The sequence below is a fragment of the Pan troglodytes genome, chromosome 20 (assembly GCF_028858775.2).
Source record: "Pan troglodytes isolate AG18354 chromosome 20, NHGRI_mPanTro3-v2.0_pri, whole genome shotgun sequence".
Lineage (NCBI taxonomy): Eukaryota > Metazoa > Chordata > Mammalia > Primates > Hominidae > Pan > Pan troglodytes.
Window position 1 is genome coordinate 12,810,156 of NC_072418.2, and position 19,311 is coordinate 12,829,466.

The 19,311-nt window shown below is 54.2% G+C and overlaps 2 protein-coding genes across 5 annotated transcripts; one reads left to right on the forward strand and one right to left on the reverse strand.

Annotated features, from left to right (window-relative positions):
• The first annotated feature begins 750 nt into the window (after positions 1-750).
• SHFL (shiftless antiviral inhibitor of ribosomal frameshifting) lies at positions 751-7,832 on the forward strand. Of its 2 annotated transcripts, none has more exons than XM_016934965.3 (8): positions 751-1,061; positions 1,538-1,661; positions 1,860-1,909; positions 4,243-4,281; positions 4,484-4,633; positions 5,839-5,942; positions 6,173-6,219; positions 6,659-7,832. In XM_016934965.3, exons 1-8 carry the CDS (start codon positions 1,041-1,043, stop codon positions 6,889-6,891), a joined length of 768 nt encoding a protein of 255 aa, XP_016790454.1. In that variant the 5' UTR covers positions 751-1,040; the 3' UTR covers positions 6,892-7,832. The 2 variants fall into 2 exon arrangements, with proteins under 2 accessions (XP_016790454.1, XP_016790453.1); XM_016934964.3 differs by having other exon boundaries at positions 752-1,061; positions 6,065-6,219.
• Positions 6,927-17,788, reverse strand: ANGPTL6 (angiopoietin like 6). 3 transcript variants are annotated; one of them, XM_054674053.2, is made up of 7 exons: positions 17,555-17,788; positions 17,101-17,205; positions 10,569-11,172; positions 9,346-9,526; positions 8,282-8,469; positions 7,938-8,208; positions 6,927-7,368 (listed from the first exon to the last, which is right to left on the reverse strand). In XM_054674053.2, exons 1-7 carry the CDS (start codon positions 17,638-17,640, stop codon positions 7,178-7,180), a joined length of 1,626 nt encoding a protein of 541 aa, XP_054530028.1. In that variant the 5' UTR covers positions 17,641-17,788; the 3' UTR covers positions 6,927-7,177. The 3 variants fall into 3 exon arrangements, with proteins under 3 accessions (XP_054530028.1, XP_024206913.1, XP_001162795.1); XM_024351145.3 differs by lacking the exon at positions 17,555-17,788 and having other exon boundaries at positions 17,101-17,418; XM_001162795.8 differs by lacking the exon at positions 17,555-17,788 and having other exon boundaries at positions 17,117-17,227.
• Positions 17,789-19,311: the final 1,523 nt, after the last annotated feature.

The following is a 19,311-nucleotide window of genomic DNA, read 5'->3' on the forward strand; positions in this document are numbered from 1 at the left end:
AGCCCTTGCCCAAAAACCCCAGACTTAGTCTTGCTTTGGGGGCTCTGCACGGCTGCCTCATCTCCCCACTCTATTCCTCCCCTAGCTAAGACCTCCAATTTCAGTGACTCTACAAAGCATCCCCTCCTCCAATGAAGTTGCCATCTCTGTGTCCCCAGGCTGGGCCAGAGCCCCACCACCTAAGGGCTCCCCGATGTGCCCTGTACTGGGTTAGAGTTGTCCGTCCCTACGGGGTTCTTAACCATTGCAGATTCCCTGGATCCCTGAGACAGCCGGATTCTACTGGGCTACTAGAGACCAAGAATCTGTATTTTTCTCAAGCACCGCTCCCCCCAACCACACACACACTGCCTGCCCCTATCAAGGGCACACAGCAGGTGGCCCAGTGACTAGTTGAACGCCTACTGCAAGCCAGGCGCTATTACGCGATCCACTCGGGAATCTTGGCACATACTCCACTCCATGGTGTAGACACCAGGATTCTCCCCATTTCACAGAGGGGTAAACTGAGGTTGAGAGAGGTGACCGTAGCTAGGACAGAGACTCAGGGCAGGAAAAGGGCCCAGATCCTCACGAGCGCCAGATTCCCGGGGAAGGAGGGAGAACAGAGAGGAGGGTGATGAACTGGGGGAGCGCGCGCTGGGTGGGGGGGCGCGGGGCCTCGCCGCGGCCTTCTGATGCGGCCCCGCCCCCACGAGGGACGTGAAGACGCGGACCCCGCGCAGCGTGGGGACATGTGACCGACTGCAGAGGCCGCGCCGCCTCCCCCGTCCGAGGTCTGCGCGCTCCGCCGCAGGGTGCAGACCCGGGGCGCCCGCCTGGGTTTGGGGCGCAAGAGCAGAGGCGGAGCCAGGGCGGAGCCAGCGCGCCGGGTCCCCCCTGAATCGAAAGCGAAACAGGGGCCGGGGAGGAAGGGCGGAGCCGGCCCCGAGGCACCGCCCCCTGCCCTGCGCGGCTGCTGGACCGACGGGCGCACCCAGGTAGGGGGGCGGCTGAGCCGCGCAGTGCGGACCCTCGCGGGGAACTGCGCCGCCGCCACCATGTCTCAGGAAGGTGTGGAGGTAAGCGATGGCTACGGCTGGGCCGGGGTCAGCCGCGACAGACCCCGAGGAGCGGCCGGGAGGCGCGGAGGGGGCTTCGCAGTTCCTGGGGACCCCCATCCTAGAACCCCAGATCCTTACCCCTGCCTGGCTCTCGCCCCCCTTGAAAAGGAAAGTGACTCCCACGTTTCCCCAGAGCGAAATGAGGCCTCCCCGAGGAAAAGCGGGGGCTGCAGGGTCAAAGGTCAGAGGCCAGAGATAACCTGGCCGCCCCCCCACCTTAGGCTGGGACGCTCGCCCCAGTCTGCGCCTTCCCCCAACGCCCTGTGGGGACTTTGGCTTTTTCCAGGAAATGCCGTAAAGGGATGAAAGAGGGGGGGGGCGGCGGAGGCCAAAACCAAGGGTCAAGTTCGGGCCGGGAGAACGGTGCCTAGAGATGGGGGAGGGATGATCCCGTTTCCCCTTCCCCCACCGGAACCCCCCTGTCTCCCTCCCAGCTGGAGAAGAGCGTCCGGCGCCTCCGGGAGAAGTTTCATGGGAAGGTATCCTCCAAGAAGGCGGGGGCTCTGATGAGGAAATTCGGCAGCGACCACACGGGAGTGGGGCGCTCCATCGTGTACGGTGAGGCTGCGGGGGTCCCGGGCCTGGTGCGGGGACCGCGCGTGGGAGCGCCGAGGGGGCGTGGTCTAGGGAGAGGCGTTGAGATCACCTCCCCCGGAGGTCCCAGCCTTGGGGAGGCTCTGCGTCGCGGCTCTGGGTGGCCTGGAACTCCCACAGACCCTTCAAGGGCCCTTCCCTTATATGTACTCTCCCCCGCAGGGGTAAAGCAAAAAGATGGCCAAGAACTAAGTAACGATCTGGATGCCCAGGTAACCTGTCCCCTCCCCTCGCAAAGGACCGGGTCACGGGAGGGAGAGCAAGAGGGGGGACCCGACCCGTTCATGGTGACTGACCCCCCTCTGAAACAGGAGGGACCAGGCATTGTCGGCCCATAACTCATCACCCAATCTCACTTTTTCACCTCTCCATCATTTGTCCGGCCAGGGAGCCTGCAAACAGTAGGCGCTCATTATGTGCTGATTGTATTCAATGGGGGAGAGAGCCATGAAACTAAGCAATGAAAGGAGCCAGGATTATTGCCATCATAGGGGGGGCGCAGAGGTCAGAGAAGGCTTACTGGAGGAGGAGGTACCAAGTCTTAAAGAATGGGGAGGAGTGAGCCCTGGGAGGGGAAAGGGAAAGAAAGGCAGGGGTCTTGGGGTGGGGGAGGGAATGGCATAAGCAAAGGCTGGGAGGTGGGGAAGGGTTGTTAGTGGCAGTCTTTAGAAAGGCTGGGATGAGCAGAGGATTGGGGAGGAGAGAGAGGCAGGGGAATGGAACCCTTGTGTTGAATGAATGAATGAATGAATGAATGAATGAATGAATGGCTTTGAAGCACAGGTGCATCATGGCTACTTTGCTTCTTTGACAGCTTTGGTGATGGGAACGCTGTGGATTTAGCCTGCCTGAAAGGCTCAGTGTAGGGCTGTTAAAGAGTATAATAGGCCGGGCGCGGTGGCTCACGCCTGCAATCCCAACACTTTGGGAGGCCGAGGCGGGCGGATCACCTGAGGTCGGGAGTTTGAGACCAGCCTGACCAACATGGAGAAACCCGTCTCTACTAAAAAATACAAAATTAGCTGGGCATGGTGGCGCATGCCTGTAATCCCAGCTACTCGGGAGGCTGAGGCAGGAGAATCACTTGAACCCAGGAGGCGGAGGTTGCACTGAGCTGAGATCACACCATTGCACTCCAGCCTGGGCAACAAGAGTGAAACTCTGTCTCAAAAAAAAAAAAAAAAAAAAATGCCAGGCGCGGTGGCTCACGCCTGTAATCCCAGCACTTTGGGAGGCCAAGGCAGGTGGATCATGAGGTCAGGAGATCGAGACCATTCTGGCTAACATGGTGAAACCCCGTCTATACTAAAAATACGAAAAAAAAAATTAGCCGGGTGTGCTGGCAGGCCCCTGTAGTCCCAGCTACTCAGGAGGCTGAGGCAGGAGAATGGCGTGAACCCGGGAGGCGGAGCTTGCAGTGAGCCGAGATCGCACCACTGCACTCCAGCCTGGGCAACAGAGCGATTCTCCGTCTCAAACAAACAAAAACAAACAAAACCAGAGTATAACAAAACATGTATCATAGTCTACATTTATACATATAAAAGTATGATAAAAATGATAGCAGAGGGGCCAGGTGTGGTGGCTAACGCCTGTAATTCCAGCACTTTGGGAGGTTGAGGCGGGCAGATCACTTGAGGTCAGGAGTTCGAGATTAGCCTGGCCAACACGGTGAAACCCCTTCTCTATTAAAAATACAAAAAATTAGCTGGGCGTGGTGGTGCATGCTTGTAATCCCAGCTACTTGGCAGGCTAAGGCAGAAGAATCACTTGAACCTGGGAGGCAGAGGTTGCAGTCAGCCGAGATTGTGCCATTGCACTCCAGCCTGGGCGACAAGAGCGAAACTCCGTCTCAAAAATATAATAATAATAATAATAATATTAGCAGAGGGTAGCATTCATTGAGTACTTCCCACATGGCAAGACTCCAGGAATTTATTTATTTCATCACCGCAGTGACCCCAGGAGACAGGTCCTATTATTTATCCCCATTTCACAGACAAAGAAACTGAGGCCGAAGTCACTTGCCAGCAAGCAGGGGCAGCTGCGATTTGAACCCTGGCCACCTAGAGTCAGAGCCTGGGCTCTAACATGCCTGTCAGTGGGAACCCAGGGGGCAGGGAGTGGCTTGCCCAAGTCCCCACAGCTGGAAGGGATACAGCTGGGATTTGAACCCACATCTCTCTCCCACTTAGCCGAGCACAACGTGGCCTCAAAGGGGCGATATGTCACAACACCAACAAGCATGTGGCATTTGCAGGCAGGAAGTGAGTATGGGGGTCAGGCTAGCCTCACTCAGGCAAGCCCTCCCCTAAGCCTCAGTTTCCCCATCTGAGCAATAAGGTAACAGGTGTGCCCACCTCTCAGGGCTGCTATGAGGACAACTGAGGCCACACACCTGGCTCTCAATAAGTGAGTGGTGCTCTGTGAGCTTCTGGCGAGTTAGGGGCACCCTACTCATTGCGGCCGGGGGCCTCCCCCAGCAAATGGGTGGAAAGAGGCCTGAGCCCCATCCCCAGTTTCTGCCCCTGCTATCTCCACCCAGGATCCACCAGAAGATATGAAGCAGGACCGGGACATTCAGGTGAGTTGGTGGCTAGGGCTTGGGATGGGGAAGTGGGGAGGGGGACATCTGCAGGCACAGAAGGATGTCCATTAGGGCAGGAGGGGAGATATTCACTGGGGCAGGAAGAGGACTCGTCTGTAGGGAGAGGAGGGCTGATGCTTATGTTGGTGCAGAAGGGGTGACACCCCCCCACCTCATCCCCACCTGCCCCATTCCACAGGCAGTGGCGACCTCCCTCCTGCCACTGACAGAAGCCAACCTACGCATGTTTCAACGTGCCCAGGATGACCTTATCCCTGCTGTGGACCGGCAGTTTGCCTGCTCCTCCTGCGACCACGTCTGGTGGCGCCGCGTGCCCCAGCGGAAGGAGGTGATGACCTAAAACTTAACCTCGACTTTGACTGTCCCGAACTCCACTCCTGACTCCCATCCTCAGTGACTGTACCTCTGACCTAAGGATTTCAATCACTGAGAGTCCAATCCCTGACCTCCAAACTCAGAGCTCAGCCTTGATCTCTGATCCCAACCCCTGACCCAGGACTGGACTTCTGACCTTAAATGTGAGAAGCCCAATACCTCCTTACCCCAGAACCTGACGCTTGACCCACAATTGAACAGCTACTACAGAAATCAAACCTGGCCAGGCGCAGTGGCTCATGGCCGCAATCTCAGTGTTTTGGGAGGCTAAGTAGGGAGGATCGCTTGAACTTAGGAGTTTGAGACCAGCCTGGGTGACAGGGTGAGACCCTGTCTCCAAAAAAAAATGTGTTTTGAAGACATGGGGTCTTGCCCTGTCACCCAGGCTGGAGTACAGTGGCGGGATCATAGCTCACTGTAGCCTCCACCTCCTGGGCTCAGGTGATCCTCCCACCTCAACCTCCCAAGCAGCTGGGACTACAGGCCTGCGCCACCACACTTGGCTAATTTTTGTATTTTGTGTGTGTGTGTGGAGATGGGGTTTTGCCATGTTGCCCAAGCTGGTCTCAAACTCCTGGGCTCAAGCAATCTACCACCTCAGCCTCCCAAAGTGCTGGGATTACAGGCATGAGCCACTGTGCCTGGCAAAAAAAAAATTTTTTTAATTAGCTGGGAGTGGTGGTGTGTACCTGTGGTCCCAACTACTCAGGAGGCTGAGGTGGGAGGATCGTTTGAGCCTGGGAGGTCGAGGCTGCAGTAAGCCATGATCACAACACTGCATTCCAGCCTGGGTGACAGAGCGAGACCCTGTCTCTAAAAAAAAAAAAAGAAAGAAAGAAAAGAAACCAAATCTGACCTCAAAAACACAGCGCCAAATCTGGCTTCTGAACCTCCTGACTAGTAGTTCACTTCTGGTCAATGCTTAACTAGTTCTTGCAAAAGAGGCAGGAAGCCAAGATGTGTAGTGTTTGCCAGTTTCTGTGGTGTAAATATTCCCACCATGGTCAATATCAGGCTACCCACGTGAAGTCACTGATTGAGTTGGGTTGCTCAAGCTGAGGCCAGCCGCTGCAGCACACTGCTAGCCCTGACCCCAACCTCAGACACCTCTGACAATCCTTGGTCCCCTCTCTGTACCTCCCTGCCCACCACCACCAGGTATCCCGGTGCCGGAAATGCCGGAAGCGCTACGAGCCAGTGCCAGCTGACAAGATGTGGGGCCTGGCTGAGTTCCACTGCCCGAAGTGTCGGCACAACTTCCGGTGAGGGCGCTGACCCCCAGCTCCCCCTCAGCCCTGCCCTACCCCAGCCCTGCCCCTCCCTGCCCTGGCCCCACCCTGGCCCAGCCTCGCCCTCGGACCCTCACAGCCCTGCCCGCCCCCAGGGGCTGGGCACAGATGGGGTCCCCGTCCCCCTGCTACGGGTGCGGCTTCCCCGTGTATCCAACACGGATCCTCCCCCCGCGCTGGGACCGGGACCCGGATCGCCGCAGCACCCACACTCACTCCTGCTCAGCTGCCGACTGCTACAACCGGCGAGGTGAGGCTCTTCTCCCCCAACAGCCTGGACAGTCATTGTCCCCTTCTGTGCCTTTAAGTCCCCAAATCTCCACTCAGTCCACTTTGTCTCCCACAGCAGCAGCCACTGCTTCCACATGGCCTCCATGACCCCCCAGTCTCCGTGGTCTTGCCCACGAGGCTCTGAGGTTTCACCCCAGTGGCCCGTGCCTGAGGGTCCCCATGGCCTCTGCCCCCATGGTCTCTGGGTTTGGGGCCCCTGTTTTGTCCCCTGTAATCTCAGGTGACCCCCATGTCCCCAGGTCTCCTGTATCTTCAACACCCCTGAATGTCCAGTTGCGCTGGTCCCCGTATCTGGTGGTCTCAGCTCCTTCCTAGAGCCCCGCGTGGCCTAAGTGCCCTCCTCCCCAGACTCTCATGGGACCTCCAGCCCCATGTCTGCAGCACCTCTCCCTCCCTAGAGCCCCACGTGCCTGGGACATCCTGTGCTCACCCCAAGAGCCGGAAGCAGAACCACCTGCCCAAAGTGCTCCACCCCAGCAACCCTCACATTAGCAGTGGCTCCACTGTGGCCACCTGCTTGAGCCAGGGTGGCCTCCTGGAAGACCTGGACAACCTCATCCTGGAGGACCTGAAGGAGGAGGAGGAGGAAGAGGAGGAGGTGGAGGACGAGGAGGGCGGGCCCAGGGAGTGACCCCTGCCAGGTGCAGATACAAACCAGACACGGTCTGTGGCTACTTTGTGTTATTATAAGATATGAGCTCAAACCGAGATATGAATGACCTTGGGGAGCCATCTGGGGCCAAGATATTGACGGGGGGGATTCCTGGGTCCCATTTTCAGCGCCCAGGGTCACAGATCCACAGTGGGAAGTTCTGTGGGACACATTGGCACTGAGCCACAAAGAAGGTGTGGCCAGAACAACTTGGGCTCCTGCTGACCAATGTCCCCTGGGGCCTAGGGGACAGAGGAACACAGAGTCACAGCTTCAGGGGCCGAATGAGCATGGCGGCCTTCCTGAGAGAGTATGCCCCACCACGAAACTCAGCCCAGTAGACACCATCCTGGTAGCGGCTTCGGTAGTGGCCGCCGTGATGCCACACACCGTTGAGGTTGGAGTGGGCACAGGCATGGTACCACCAGCCTCCCCGCTGGTACAGGGCACAGTTACCTGAGGGGAGAGAGAGAGTCCATGTCCTCTCACCAGAATAAAAGCCTCTACCTGCACCTCACAGTGCAAGGCTTTTGCCAGGCATCCCCTGGCCCCTCCCATTCTTGTTGAATACAAGCCCTGATCTTCCATCTCCTCAGCAAAAAAATAGGAGCCCTGGCCCCCCAACTTTCTTCAGAGTAATAGCCTTAATTCCTTCCCTATCTCCTTACCAAAGTACAAGTCACACCTTTCCCACCTTTTCTGCAAACTAGAAGTCTACCGTTCATTCCTTTATCAAAGAAAAGTATCTACTTCCTTTCTAGAATAAGAGCACTAGCTCTCACCCTCTGCCCTTTACTTGAACAGGAGTCTTGATTCTTTTTTTGCCTCAACAGAGAAGGAATCTGGACTCCCCATCCCCCCACCAGGATAAAAGTCCTGACCTTTGTTCTCTTGACAGAATAAAAGCTTGCTTATCCTTATACTTACCAGAGGGGCGTCTTACCTACCCTACCTCCTTTCATTCCCTCACCAGAACAGGAGTCCCGCCTCCCCTATCCTCTCACCAGAATAGGAGTTCTCCTTACCAGAATAGGAGTCTCGGTCCCTATCCACGGTGCTGAAGGGCTTGTCATTGTGCCAGGAAAGAGAGTCTCCAGCATCACCATGGTACTGGCCAAGCCGCAGGCGGTAGTGGTCGCTCTCGGGTTCCAGGGAGAAGCCATCATAGTGGGCACGTGCTCCACGGCCCCCCCAGTCCTCCAGAAGAACCAGCAGCTCATGGTCCCCACGGCTGGTCAGCTGATACACGGGTTCAAGGCCCAGCCAGTATTCTCCGTCTGGCCGCCCAAAGCCCGCCTGGCAGGGCAGGAAAGTCAGGAAGCCAGAACAGGCTCCCTCCCCTTCCCTGCCTCTGCCCACCTGTGCCCACCTTATAGTGCTGCCAGGTAGTGAAGAAGTTGACTGAACCATCTTGCCTCCGCTGGATCACAGTCCAGCCTCCACCCTCCAGTTGCTGCTCACACCATACTGACACTACGTGACGGCCCACTCGCAGTTCATACACTCCACTCTGTTCATGGCCTGCCTGGCGGGCCTCTGCACAATCCTGCCATGGGCCTGTGGGCACAGGGATATGGGGGAGGCACAGCCTGGGCTGACCAATCCCTTACTGGAGCAAGAGTCAAGATTCTCACAGGTCCTCTCACCAGAATAAGAGTTCTGCCTCTCCCACTTTTCTACCAAAGAGTCCTGCCTCTCCCATTTCCTCACCAGAATAAGAGGCCTGCCTCTCCCATTTCCTCACCAGAATCCGAGCTCCAATAGCCATTTCTTTACCTAAGAATCTGGGTCCCTTGTCTCTAATCAAAGGAAATGTCAAGTCTGGGGTTCTTTTTTTTTTGAGATGGAGTCTCGCTCTGTCACTCAGGCTGGAGTGCAGTGGCGCGATCTCGGCTCACTGCAACCTCAGCCTCCCAGGTTCACGCCTTTCTCCTGCCTCAGCCTCCCGAGCAGCTGGGACTACAGGCGCCCGCCACCACGCCCAGCTAATTTTTTGTATTTTTAGTAGAGGTGGGGTTTCACCGTGTTAGCCAGGATGGTCTTGATCTCCTGACCTCGTGATCCACCCGCCTCGGCCTCCCAAAGTGCTGGGATTACAGGCATGAGCCATCGCGCCCGGCCAACTCTGGGGTTCTTAAACCCTGGTTTTTTATCATCTCCTCACCATAATATAAGTCCTGAATATGATACTCTGAACCAGTTCAAACTCTTACCAAAGTAGCAGTCCCAACCATTGCCTCACTAAAATAAGAGTCCCTCCTCTTCTATTTCTTGTTTCTCCTATTTTCACACCTTAGAAGTTTGGTCTTATTTTTAATCAGAATAAGAGTATCATTTCTTCCGGTCTTCTCACAATGAGAGAAATCTGCCACTAAAATCCTGACTCCTCAATTTTCCTCTACCCACAATTCCTCAGCCCTAATGTCGACTTACCCACAGGCTTGGTGGGGACCGCAGGGTGACCTGCAGGCATGGGAGAAGCCAGGGGCTCCTGCTGTCTCTGGGTCTGGTCTCTCTGGGGCTCTGGGGCTGGGTCCAGCATCCTACTGGTGTCATTGGTGCTACCCACAAGACGGACCGGAACCACAGGCACCAGTGGGGGTGGCGGCAGGACCTGGGGTGACGGAGAAAGTCAGGTGTAATTGCACTAACCCTCAGGCCAGGAGGCCTGGTCTCAGGGGCAGAAATGGTGGATAAATCTCCCAGCTCCCAAATGACCTGGACATCTGGCAGTGGGGGTGTCCCAGCCCTAGGAATGATCCTCCCCAAGAGCTAAACAACTTGGCTTTAAAGTGCAGACAGGCTGGGCGCTATGGCCCGTGCCTGTAATCCCAGCACTTTGGGAGGCCGAGGCGGGCGGATCACCGGAGGTCAGGAGTTCGAGACCAGCCTGACCAATGTGGTGAAACCTCCGTCTCTACTAAAAATACAAAAAAAAATTAACTGAGTGTGGTGGCTCACGCCTGTGATGCCAGCTACTCGGAAGGTTGAGGTAGGAGGATCGCTTGAACCTGGGAGGTGGAGGTTGCAGTGAGCCAAGATCGCACCACTGCACTCCAGCCTGGGAGACAGAGCGAGACTCCATCTCAAAAATAAAATTAAAAAAATAAAGTGCAGACAGAGCTGGGCTTAACTACCGGCTCTTGGTGCTCATGGTTTAACTGATCTGTGCCCCAGCCTCCTCTGTAGAGTAGGGATCATAAGAACACATCCAACAGTATCTAACTTACTGACTCCTCTCACCAACCCTGTAACGTAGGGACTGTCACAGAGCAACATTCTCTTATCCCAAACCCAGACCAGGACACGTTCCAGAATTCAGAATAACACGGCTGGATTTAGACACAGTGACACAGGGAGGGTTATGTATATGCATGTCTGTATAGAATATACATAACACTCCTAAAGGGATTTTTGGTCTTTACGTGATAATGATATGCTTAATTATAGGATCCTATGACTTCACATTAAGTGGTTAAGTGAAGGCTATAAATAGCCACCAGTCACTTTTTGACCCAAATAAGTTACCAGAAGGGGCGAGTAGGAATCCGGTTTTCAGGGTTTTGAGGATTTCAGAACTGTGGATAAGAGATCGTGGGGTTGCAAAACCCCCATTTCACAGACGATGCTGCTCTCCGGGGAGGCTGCGAGGTTACCTGCTGCTGCCCGCCCGCGCCTCCCGGGCACAGGCGCTCCAGGCGGGCGATGAGACTGCTCTGCTGGGTGACGAGCTGCGCCAGCTCGCGGAACTTGACGTCCAGCTGGTGGAACCGGGCGGCGGCGCGCTGAGCCTCGGCGGACGCGTTGAGCACGCGCTCCCCGAGCAGGGCCAGCGCCGCGGCAGGCTCCGCGGCAGGCTCCGCCCCCAGATCGGCCCCCGGGCCCGCCCCGGGCCCCGCCTCGTGCTGCAGCTGCGCGCGCAACTGGCCCAGGCGCGCGCTCAGGCCGCGGCTCTCCTTGCGCAGCGCGCGCACCTCGCCGGCCACGGCGCCGTCGGCCGCCGCCAGCCTCTGCAGCTCGCGTAACAGCTCCTCGTGGCGGCCGACGCGCATGCGCAGCGCCGCCAGCTCGCTGGCGTTGGCGGCCTCGGGCGCCGCCCGCGTGGATGCGGGGCCGCTCCAGCACACGGCGCCCGTGAACTTCTGCGGGGGCAGCACGAAGGTGTAGGTGCAGCGCGGGGCGCCCGCCCGCGCCCATGACGCGCCCAGCAGGAGCAGCAGCTGTAGCGCACGCAGCCAGGGCTTCCCCATCGCGGCGGACCTGCAGGCAGAGGAGGAACGGAAGGAAGACGGGGTGCTGGGGCCCAGCGAGACCCCTGCGCTTCCACGCGGGGATGCGCGCGTCTACACCCGCGATGTCCCGGGCCCATAATTTCAGTCCCCATCTCATTCCCCCCGCGGCTGGAGGGCCCCAGGGTGATCCCACTCTGGCTTCAACACCGAGCTCCTGGCGCCAGGCCGGATAACGCATCTCAAGCATTCATTCATTCGACAAGCGAGGCCGGGCGCCGTAGCTCACGCCTGCAAGCTCAGCACTTTGGGAGGCCGAGGCGAGAGGATCGCTTGAGACCAGGAGTTCGAGACCAGCCTGGGCAACATGGGGAGACCCCTGTCTCTACAAAAAAAAAAAATTAGCCAGACGTGGTGGTGCACACCTCTGGTCCCAGCTATTCGGAGGCTGAGGCAGGAGGATCACTTGAGCCCAGGAGTTCAAGGCTTCAGTGAGCCATGATCGCTCCCCTGCACTCCAGCCCGGGCAACAAAGTGATACCCCATCTCAAAAATAAATAAATAAATAAAAACAAGGCTTATGGGGCCGTTCAGGCCGGTAATTCCAGCACTTTGGGAGGCCGAGGTGGGCTGATCACTTGAGCCTAGGAGTTGGAGACCAGCCTAGACAACACAGAGAGACCCTTTCTATACAAAAAATACAAAAATTAGCTGGGCATGGTGGCAAGGGCTTGTCATCCCAAGATCGCCTGAGCCCAGCAGTTCCAGGCTGCAGTGAGCTGTGATCACGCCACTGCACTCAAGCCTGGGCGACAGAGCAAGACTCTGTCTCAAAAGAAAAAAAAAAAAAAAAGCAGTCACTGGGCACAAATGTGTGCCAGCCCCCTTTCTAGGCACTGGGAATACATTTAGGAACAAAACAGACAAAAATCCCTCCCCTAGTGGGCAAGAAAATAAATATGTACTGTATAGGATGAATAAATAGAGCATATTAGACAATGTTAAATGCTAAAAATAACAGTAGGGCCAGGCGCGGTGGCTCACTCCTGTAATCCCAGCACTTTGGGAGGCTGAGGCGGGTGGATCACGAGGTCAGGAGATCGAGACCATCCTGGCTAACATGGTGAAACCCCGTCTCTACTAAAAATACAAAAAGTTAGCTGGGCTTGGTGGCGGGCACTTGTAGTCCCAGCTACTTGGGAGGCTGAGGCAGGAGAATGGCGTGAACCTGGGAGGCAGAGCTTGCGGTGAGCCGAGATTGTGCCACTGCAGCCCAGCCTGGGTGACAGAGCGAGACTCCATCTCAAAAAAAAAAATAAAATAAAATAATAAATATAAAAATAACAGTAGGACTGGTGAGGCGCCTCAGGCCTGTGTTAAGGCGGGAAGACTGCTTGAGGCCAGGAATTCAAGACCAGACTCCAGACTGGGCAACATATCCAGACCCTGTCTCTACCAAAAAAAAAAAAAAAAAGGAACTGCAAGTGCACAGAACCACATCTGGCTAATGTTTAAATTTTCTGTAGAGTCAAGGTCTTGCTATGTTGCCTAGGCTGGTCTCCGCTGGCCTCAAGTAATCCACCTCTGCCTCCCAAAATGCTGAGATTACAGGTGTGACCCACCATGCCCTGCTAATTTTTAAACTATTTTGTAAATCTGGGCTCAGTGGCTCACACCTGTAATCCCAGCTCTTTGGGAGGCAGAGGCGGGAGGATCGATTGAGGCCAGGAGTTTGAAGCTGCAGTGAGCTATGATCGCAGCATTGCACTCCAGCCTGGGGACGAGAGCAAACCCTGTCTCTTAAAACAAAACAATAACAAAAAACAGCAAACTAGGTAAAGAATACGCAGGTCTGTGCAGGGGCAGCTTGAGAGGGGGTTGCCTAAAGGGAAGGCCTGGTGGAGGAGGAGATCTAAGTGCAAAAGCTCTGAGACTGGACCCTGCCTGATGTATTAAAGCAACCTGGGAGAGGTTAAAGCAAAAGCGAAGGGAGGCTGGGTGCTGTGGCTCATGTCTGTAATCCCAGCAGTTTGGGAGGCCAAGGTGGGTGGATCACCTGAGGTCAGGAATTCGAGACTAGCATGACCAACATAGTGAAACCCCATCTCTACTGAAAGTACAAAATTAGGGTGTGGTGGTACAGGCCTGAAATCTCAGCTACTTGGGAGGCTGAGGCAGGAGAATCACTTGAACCTGGGAGGTGGAGGTTGCAGTGAGCCGAGATCGCACCACCGCACTCCAGCCTGGGCAACAAAAGCAAAACACTGTCTCAAAAAAAAAAAAAAAAAATAGCAAAGGGAGCAGGGTGCAAGGAGGTGAGGTGGGGTGAGGGAAACGTCTCACTAACTGCCTTCCCATCCGTCGGATATTGGAAACCCCATCTTCCACGTCCTCAGACCAAAACCCCAGGAGATCCAACCCATCTCAGCAGATCTAATCCATCAGCCAGACCCGTCTGCTCTTCTGCTTAGATCCTGAATTCCTCCACGTCTCCGCTACTCCCCACTGCCCCCAGACCCTCCCTGAATTCCCAGCTCAAGACACCATCTGGATAACAGCAGCTGCCTCCCTGCTCTCTGGATTTCCATCCTCAACCCCAGGTCTAGTCTCCCCGACAGCAGCCAGAGGGCGCCTGTGAACATCTGAGTCAGTTCACGTCCCTCCCTCCCTCCTCTGCCCTGAATCCTTCTTGGCTCCCACCTCCTTTAGAGGAAAAGCCCAAATCCACCCATGGTCCATAAAAAGTTGCGCTATCTTGGTGACTCACGCCTGTAATCCCGGCACTTTGGGAGGCGGAGGCGGGCGGATCACGAGGTCAGGAGATCGAGACCATCCTGGCTAACACGGTGAAACCCCGTCTCTACTGAAAATACAAAAAAGTTAGCCAGGCGTGGTGGCGGGTGCCTGTAGTCCCAGCTACTCGGGAGGCTGAGGCAGGAGAATGGCGTGAACCCGGGAGGCAGAGCTTGCAGTTAGCCGAGACTGTGCCACTGCACTCTAGCCTGGGCAACAGAGCAAGACTCCATCTCAAAAAAAAAACAAAAAAAAACAAAAACTTGTGCTATCCGCCATATCCCCTTCTGCCCTCCTCCCAGGCCCTTCCTCACACGAAGCAAGTTCCAGCCTCAGGTCCTTTGTACCTGCTGTTTTTGCAGCCTGGAACATTGTTCACAACTTAACATCATTCCCTTCCTATCCTTATTCAAGTCTCAGCAGCGCTCCTTGAACAGCAGATTTAGGGTTGTACCTCCATATACAAGCTCTCTCTCTCTCTGTCTCTCCCTCTCTCTCTCTCTCTTTCTCTTTCTCTCTCTCTCTCTCTCTCCCCCACACCCTCTTTTTTTTGTTTGTTTTAGACGGAGTCTCGCTCTGCAATCTCAGCTCACTGCAACCTCCACCTCCCGGGTTCAAGTGATTCTTGTGCCTCAGCCTCCCAAGTAGCTGGGATTACAGGCATGTGCCACCACACCCAGCTAATTTTTGTATTTTTAGTAGAGACAGGGTACCTGATCAACAGGTGAAATCCCGTCTCTACTAAAAGTACAAAAAATTAGCTGGGCGTGGTGGCGCATACCTGTAATCCCAGCTACTCGGGAGGCTGAGGCAGAAGAATGGCTTGAACCTGGCAGAGGTTGCAGTGAGCTGAGACCGCACCACTGCCTTCTAGCCTAGGCAACCTGGGTGAGACTCCATCTCAAAAAAAAAGAAAAAAAAGAGAGAGTCGTGCTCTGTTGCCCAGGCTGGAGTGCAGTGGAGCAATCATAGCTCACTGTAGTCTCCAATTCCTGCACGCAAGTGGTCCTCCTGCCTCAGCCTCCTGAGTGGTTGGAACTACAGGTGCGCACCACCATGCCCAGCTACTTTTTTGTAGGGAGAGGGTCTCACTGTGTTGCCCAGGCTAGTCTCAAGCTCCTAGGCTCAAGTGATCCTCCCACCTTGGACTCCCAAAGTGCTGAAATTACAGATGTGAGCAACCACACTGGCCCTAAACCTACGCTTCCTGATGCCTGTACAAGCACATATCCCGAGGGTCTCCATCTCACACACACATTGCCTCATTCATGCATTCAACCACAGACGCCTTGAGTGCCTATTGTGTGCCAGGGATGCTGTTTTAGGCAATGAGGACACAGCCTTAACCCAAACAGACAAAATTCCTGCCCTTGCAGAGCTGACATTCAAGTTGGGAGAACAGAGAAATAAGTCAAACAGCCGCTAGGTAGGTCAGAGGGTAATCGTGCTTAGGAGAAAAATGGAACAGGCAAGGGGGTGACAGTCCCGGAGGTGGGGGACATTTAATAGAGGAGTCAGGACTGGGTGTGCTGACTCACGCCTGTAATCCCAGCACTGTGGGAGGCCGAGGTGCCTGTAATCCCAGCACTTTGGGAGGCTGAGGTGGGAGGATCACTTGAGGCCAGGAGTTTGAGACCAGCTTGGCTAACGTGGCGAAACCCTGTCTCTACTGAAAATACAAAAATTAGCCAGGCGTAGTGGCACGCGCCTGTAGTCTCAGCTACTCAGGAGGCTGAGGCACAAGACTCACTTGAACCCGGAAGGCAGAGGTTGCAGTGAGCCATGATTGCACCACTGCACTCCAGCCTGGGCAATAGAGCGAGACTCTGTCTCAAAAAAAATAAAATAGAGGAGTCAGGAAAGGCCTCACAGAAGAAGTGACACTTGACTTGAACAGTGCCTCATGCCTGTAATTTCAACACTTTGGGAGGCCAAGGCAGGAGGATTGCTTGAGCCTAGGAGTTTGAGACCAGCCTGGCCAATATGGTGAAAGTCCATTTCTACTAAATATAAAAATAAAAATAAAATAAAGAATAAGTGACACTTTCACAAAGACCTGACGGAAGAGAGAGAAGAGGAAGAGCATTCCAGGCAGAGGGAACAGCAGGTGCAAAGGCCCGGAGATTGCACCCAAGAAATGGCAGAAAGGGGCCAGGCACGGTGGCTCACGCCTGTAATCCCAGCACTTTGGGAGGCCGAGGCAGGAGGATCACCTGAGGACGGGAGTTCAAGACCAGCCTGGCCAACATGGTGAAACCCCGTCTCTACTAAAAATACAAAAATTAGCTGGGCATGGTAATGCATGCCTGTAATCCCAGCTACTACTCAGGAGGCTGAGGTGGGAGAGTCACTTGAACTCAGGAGGCCGATGTTGCAGTGAGCCGAGATTGCGCCATTGCACTCCAACCTGGGCGACAGAGCAAGGCTCAAAAAAAAAAAAATAAAAGGCCAGGTGCGGTGGCTCACGCCTGTAATCCCAGCACTTGGGAGGCCGAGGCGGGTGGATCACGGGGTCAGGAGATCGAGACCATCCTGGCTAACACAGTGAAATTCCGTCTCTACTAAAAATACAAAAAAAAAAAAAAAAATTAGCCGGGCATGGTGGCGAGCGCCTGTAGCCCCAGCCACTCCAGAGACTGAGGCAGGAGAATGGCGTGAACCCGGAAGGTGGAGCTTGCAGTGAGCTGAGATCGCGCCACTGCACTCCAGCCTGGGTGACAGAGCGAGACTCTGTCTCAAAAAAAAAAAGAAAGAAATGGCAGAAATGTCTATGAGGCCGGAAGAGAGAAGGGGGAAGCAGGAGGAGGTAAGACGTGACAGGGCCAAGTGTGAAGGGTCCTGTGGGCCCGGAGGAGGACTTGGGTTTTACTCTGAGTCAGGCAGGAGCCATGGAGGGTTCTGGGCTGGAGATGGCCACATTTACTTCTGGACTCAGACACCAAGCAGGGGCTCACAAGGATCCGGGGGTAGGGTCCTCTCTTTGTCCCCTGATCACTGACATGCCCCACCCCCCACAACAGAGATTGACCAACCCCCCAGAACTGGGACGTGTGTATAACACCCACTGCCTTTTACACTCTCAGCCTGGGGTGGCGGGGTGGCCTGGGGGCCCCCAAGCCAAGCTGTGGTCGGAGTTTCCCCACAGTGAGAATCAACCTCCACCTACCTTCCCACCCTCTCACCTCTGATGCCCAAGACCCTGAATCCAGCGAAGCTCACAGAACACACAAGAAGTCCAAGGAAGAGCCGAGGGTCCAGTGGGGCCTCTGAGCTAGAGACGGGGAGAGGGCAGTGGGACAGAAGGAGAGAGGAGGCTTGGTAACCACTCCCCAGCCCCCAGAGCCTGGGAGTGGAGCTAGGATGCTGGGCCCAGGAGCCCAAACTATAAATATTTAGCATTTCCCGAATGACAAATGAGACAGAATTGCCAGACCCCCCTGCCCAGGCCACCAGAGCCTGATAACACAGGTCAGTGTCCTGGACATCCCTCCCTTCCCCCACACCCTCCACTGCAGAGCCCAGAGCGTGGGAGGCTGCAGGCCCTGGGGCAGCCAGGCATGATCCCAGCCCCAAACACGCACACACCACACATAGAACGAGGAACATCACTGGGGACTCACCGTGTGTAGGGCTTGGCTCTAAACTCTCCACACCTTTTATGTATTTGATCCTTACAACCTGAGCTGGATTCTGTATGTACCCTCATTTTACAGCACGGAAAACTGAGGCTCAGAGAGGGTAAGCGACTTGCCTGCGGTCACACAGCCAAAAAGAGACCAGGACGGGAGCCAGCCGAGGTAGCTTGACTCAGAAACTCACACATGTACACCACAGCAGTCACACACATATGGGCACATAACAGAGTGGACACAAAGACACACACACACATTCGCACGCACGCACACATTAACACCCAGAGAAAGTCTGGGTGCAGTGGCTCATGCCTGAAAGCCAGCACTTTGGGAGGCCGAGGCAGGTGGATTACCTGAGGTCAGGAGTTCGAAACCATCCTTGCCAACATGCTAAAACCCCGTCTCTACTAACAATACAAAAATTAGATGGGCATGGTGGCATGCGCCAGTAATCCCAACTACTCGGGAGGCTGAGGCAGGAGAATCGCTTGAAGCCAGGAGGTGGAGGTTGCAGTGAGCCGAGATCGAGCAACCTCATGCACTCCAGCCTGGGCGACAAGACTGAAACTCCATCTCAAAAATAAATAAATAAATAAATAAATAATAAATTGAGGAATTAATTAATTAAAATAAAAAATAAATATAAAAGACACAGCTGTAAATTTTAAAATTGTGATAGAAACAATATATTCTTAAAGTGAAAACCCTACCTCAGTTACATGTGATTTATGTTTTCTGGATTAATCTGGATTTTATAATTAGAAATAAAAATGTAAGGCTGGGTGCAGTGGCTCACGCCTGTAATCCCAGCACTTTGGGAGGCCAAGGCGGGCAGATCACGAGGTCAGCAATTCAAGACCAGCCTGGCCAAGATGGTGAAACCCCGTCTCTACTAAAGATACAAAAATTTGCCGGGTGTGGTGGCCCATGCCTGTAATCCCAGCTACTCAGGAGGCTGAGGCAGGAGAATCGCTTGAACTCGGGGGGTGGAGGTTGCAGTGAGCCACTGCACTCCAGCCTGGGCGACAGAGTAAGACTCTGTCTCAAAAAAAAAAAAAAAAAAAGAAAAAAAGAAATAAAAATGTAAGATTTTGAGTCCACATAATTATTTGTTGAAAATAATACAAGTCAGTATAATAGAGAAGCATTCATATATTCAACACTGCGAGACAAAACACCAGAGACCTTGGATTTGATAATTGATGTGATATCCTGGACAGTATTCATATGTACAGTGATAGCTATCTTTCTTTGGTGTTTTTTTGTTGTGTGTGTGTGTGTGTGTGTGTGTGTGTAGTTTTATGGTTCTGAGTTGGTGGCCAGTAAGTTCCATGTAGTGTTGGCACTTATTTAATTAACTATTCATGATTTTGTTAATAGCTTGTTATAGAATTCAGGCATATATTTTTCAGCATAAGAAGCCAAGCACACCAGCTTGTCGTTGGAGAGAATATATTAAGTGAGAAAAACATTCAGGAATCAGAGCTTTAACATGTTAAAGTTAGTGCTAAACATTGTCATATTGGATCTGAACCTATCCTAATATATAACCATAAAGCTTGACTTCTGCACTGGAACTATGCTTTCATAAATAAAGGATATCTCATTGATTAAAAAAATTTAAAAAAAGACACAGCTGGAAACATAACAGTTTCAGGCAACAACTGTATGTTCCAAATATGGTCACACACACATCACAACTTAAAGGGAAATGGGGTGGGCTGAGTGGGTCTTTATCTGTGTGT

Coding starts and splice junctions, on each gene's coding strand:
- SHFL (XM_016934964.3), top strand. CDS start 1,041: ATGTCTCAGGAAGGTGTGGAG. Junction 1,910..4,242: donor GTAACGATCTGGATGCCCAG/GTAACCTGTCCC, acceptor ATCTCCACCCAG/GATCCACCAGAAGATATGAA. Junction 4,634..5,838: donor GCGTGCCCCAGCGGAAGGAG/GTGATGACCTAA, acceptor CACCACCACCAG/GTATCCCGGTGCCGGAAATG.
- ANGPTL6 (XM_024351145.3), bottom strand. CDS start 17,333: ATGCTAAATATTTATAGTTTGGGCTCCTGGGCCCAGCATCCTAGCTCC. Junction 11,173..17,100: donor AGAGGTGAGAGGGTGGGAAG/GTAGGTGGAGGT, acceptor CTCTGCCTGCAG/GTCCGCCGCGATGGGGAAGC. Junction 8,209..8,281: donor CTACCTGGCAGCACTATAAG/GTGGGCACAGGT, acceptor CTGCCCTGCCAG/GCGGGCTTTGGGCGGCCAGA.